This window comes from Cervus elaphus, chromosome 1, assembly GCF_910594005.1.
Source record: "Cervus elaphus chromosome 1, mCerEla1.1, whole genome shotgun sequence".
Classification (NCBI taxonomy): domain Eukaryota; kingdom Metazoa; phylum Chordata; class Mammalia; order Artiodactyla; family Cervidae; genus Cervus; species Cervus elaphus.
In genome coordinates, this window is record NC_057815.1 from 96,785,253 (window position 1) to 96,788,628 (window position 3,376).

At 42.2% G+C, this 3,376-nt stretch overlaps 1 protein-coding gene across 1 annotated transcript; it reads right to left on the reverse strand.

Annotated features, from left to right (window-relative positions):
• Nucleotides 1-632: 632 nt before the first annotated feature.
• LOC122677719 (olfactory receptor 5B2-like) lies at nt 633-1,588 on the reverse strand. Its single transcript, XM_043877970.1, has one exon. It carries the CDS (start codon nt 1,586-1,588, stop codon nt 635-637), a length of 954 nt encoding a protein of 317 aa, XP_043733905.1. The 3' UTR covers nt 633-634.
• Nucleotides 1,589-3,376: the final 1,788 nt, after the last annotated feature.

Below are 3,376 nucleotides of genomic sequence, written 5' to 3' on the forward strand. Positions count from 1 at the left end.
CAGTTTATCCCTCCCCTCCTCATTCCCTCCTAGTAACCATAAGTTTGCTTTTAAAGTCTGTGAACCTGTTTCTTTTTTGTAAGTAAATCTGTTTTACCGTTTTTTTTTTTCGATTCCACATACAAGTGATATCAAATGTCTGTCTTTCTCTGACTGACTTCACTCAGTGTGACCATCTGGAGGTCCATCCATGTTGCTGCAGATGGCATTATTCTGTTCTTTCTTATGCCAGCCACACTTCAGTTACCTTTGACAAAGTTCCCTTTCCAGTGTGTGTGTGCCCACATGAAACACACACCTGTACCTTTGTTTATGGGCTTGACTGTACTCCTGTATTAGCATGTGTGTTTGCATTGACAGGTAGTCAACCAAATGTAAGTGAAACAGGTGAATAAATCAAATAGCATCAATAAGTTTTGACAAGCAGGTCCTAACATTTCTAAAGCTTCCCATTAGTCATTCTCATTCAGGTTTTAGATTTTTAAATATGTTATATTTTTTACTGGATGACAGATTTTTAAAGAGATAAAGATGCCCCCTCAAAAATGTAAATGCGGTGTGCACTTGAAGAGCAACAAGTTACATGGGGAAAGTCTGAGAGGAGTTAAATAAGGTTACTGTCCATACTACAATGTTAAAATCCCAACCCTATAGAAATATCTGTCTTCTCAACTACCTTCTTGAAGGCACTCTTGACCTCCTTGTTCCTCAGGCTGTAGACCACAGGATTCAGCATGGGGATGACCACAGCATAGAACACAGAGGCCACTTTGTCTGTGTCCATGGAGTGGCTGGAGCTGGGCTGTACGTACATGAAGATGACGGTCCCATAGAAGATGGAGACAGTGGTGAGGTGGGAAGCGCAGGTCGACAAAGCCTTTTGGTGACCCTGAGCTGAGTGCATCTTCAAGATGTTCACAAATATGAACAGGTAGGAAATCAGTATAACCAGAAGAGCAAAAGAGACATTAAAGCTCGACAGAAAAACAAGAACCACCTCACTAATGTGTTTTTCAGAGCAAGAGAGAGCCAGGACAGCTGGAACATCACAGAAGAAATGATGGACCGTGTTGGACTTACAGAAAGTAAGGCTGAATATGTCTCCAACATGGAAGCAGGCATTTAGAAGCCCACAGATGTAGGACCCTATGGCCAGATGTGCACACACACTTGTCGTCATAGTTGTGGTATAATGCAGAGGTCTGCACACGGCTGCATAGCGATCATAGGCCATTGAGGCCAAAAGATAATTTTCCACAGTGGAAAAGGTGACAAAGAAGAACATCTGAGCAGCACATGCATTGTAGGAGATGAACTTGTCTCCTATAAGTAACCCAGCCATGGCTTTAGGAGTGACTGCCGAGGAGTAGCCAAAGTCCACCAGAGACAGGTTACTGAGGAAAAAGTACATAGGAGTGTGCAGACGAGAGTCCAGGAGAATCAGTATGATCATTCCCAGGTTTCCGACCAGGGTGATGAGGTAAATGACAGTGAACATGATACAGAGGAGGCTCTGCAGTTCGGGGGCACTGGATAGTCCGAGGAGGACGAACCTAGTCACTTCTGTCTTGTTCTCCATTTGTGCCATTTGGGAATCATGAGATGTCCTGTAGCAATGAGAAATGAAGGGAAAAGTGACCCCCAAAATAATAGACTGTGCTGAAATGGAAGTGCCTAATTACCTTGTGTAATATGTCATTAATAATTTGTACTTCAAAATTATCTTGATTTAATGATAAGAGCTTTTCATTTAAATTTGTGCATGTGGTTGCTAGTGGTAAAGAACCCACCTACCCATGGAATTAAAAGATGCTTACTCTTTGGAAGGAAAGTTATGACCAACCTAGACAGCACATTAAAAAGCAGAGACATTACATTGTCAACAAAGGTCCGTCTAGTCAAGACTCTGGTTTTTCTAGTGGTCATGTATGGATGTGAGAGTTGGACTATAAAGAAAGCTGAGTGCCAAAGAAATTTGAACTGTATTGTTGGAGAAGACTCTTGAGGGTCCCTTGGGCTGCAAGGAGATCCAACCAGTCCACCCTAAAGGAGATCAGTCCTGGGTGTTCATTGGAAGGACTGATATTGAAGCTGAAACTCCAATACTTTGGCCACCTGATGCGAGGAGCTGACTCATTGGAAAAGACCCTGATGCTGGGAAAGACTGAGGGCAGGAGGAGAAGGGGACGCCAGAGGAGGAGATGTCTGGATGGCAGCACAGACTAAATGGACATGAGTTTCGGTAAACTCCGGAAGTTGGTGATGGACAGGGAGGCCTGGAGTGCTGCGGTTGTGGGGTCGCAAAGAGTCAGACATGACTGAGCGACTGAACTGAACTGAACCCATGCAGGAGACATAAGAGATGTGAGTTTGATCCCTGGGTCGGTAAGATGCCCTGGAGTAGGAAATGGCAACCCATTCCAGTATTCTTGCCTGGAGAATCCCATGGACAGAGAAGCCTGGCAGGCTACAGTCTGTAGGGTTGCAAAGAATCGGACACAATGAAGCAATTTAGCATGCACACAAGTGTGTATATGTGTATATGTATGTGTGTGTATGTACATATGTGTGTACAGTGGATAGTGTTATTATATTTATTTTGCCACTACAAGAATTAAAGATTTGAGAAGTTATGTGTTATTCCACAATTTCATTGAAGAAATTTCAGGATTCAAGATTGAAATCCAGTTTCAATATAATAAAAAATATGTGTGCGTTTATCCACTCTATTGTCAGCATATTTAAAGGTGCCTGTAATAACAAGGGTGAGGTTATGGGGAAAAGGTTACACTGCAGTTTGATCTTGCTAGGGATCATATGGTTCTCTGTGTAGTTTTAAAATGATCACTTCACACATATGCTTTTGTTTTAAACCTCCAATGGGAGACCAGCTGATGGTGTACAAGATGAAATTACTACTTACACAATCACAGTATTATGTATCTTATTTTTTAAACTTCTCTTTATTCAGGTCTTCCCCAATAGCTCAGCTGGTAAAGAATCCACCTGCAATGCAGGAGACCCCTGTTCGATTCCTAGGTTGGGAAAATCCCCTGGAGAAGGGAATGGCTCCCCATTCCAGTATTCTGGCCTAGAGAATTCCATGGACCGTATAGTCCATGGGGTCACAAAAAGTCAGACACGACTGAGTGACTTTCACTTTCACTTATTCAGGAAGCAGCAGGATTCATAATTATCACCAAACCCCTTACTAACCAAAGTTTTGACATTTATACTCCAGGTTTTACTTACTATTATAAAAATATTCAAAACACCCTTTTCTATACTCTAATAATTCATAGGGTGTGTAGTTTCCCCACACTTTTTACATGGAGTTCACTTTTTACTAAAAATCCCTGGGTTAGGAAGATCCCCT

What these genes read in the sequence shown, in the direction of transcription:
- LOC122677719 (XM_043877970.1), bottom strand. Translation starts at nt 1,588, where the DNA reads ATGGCACAAATGGAGAACAAGACAGAAGTGACTAGGTTCGTCCTCCTC.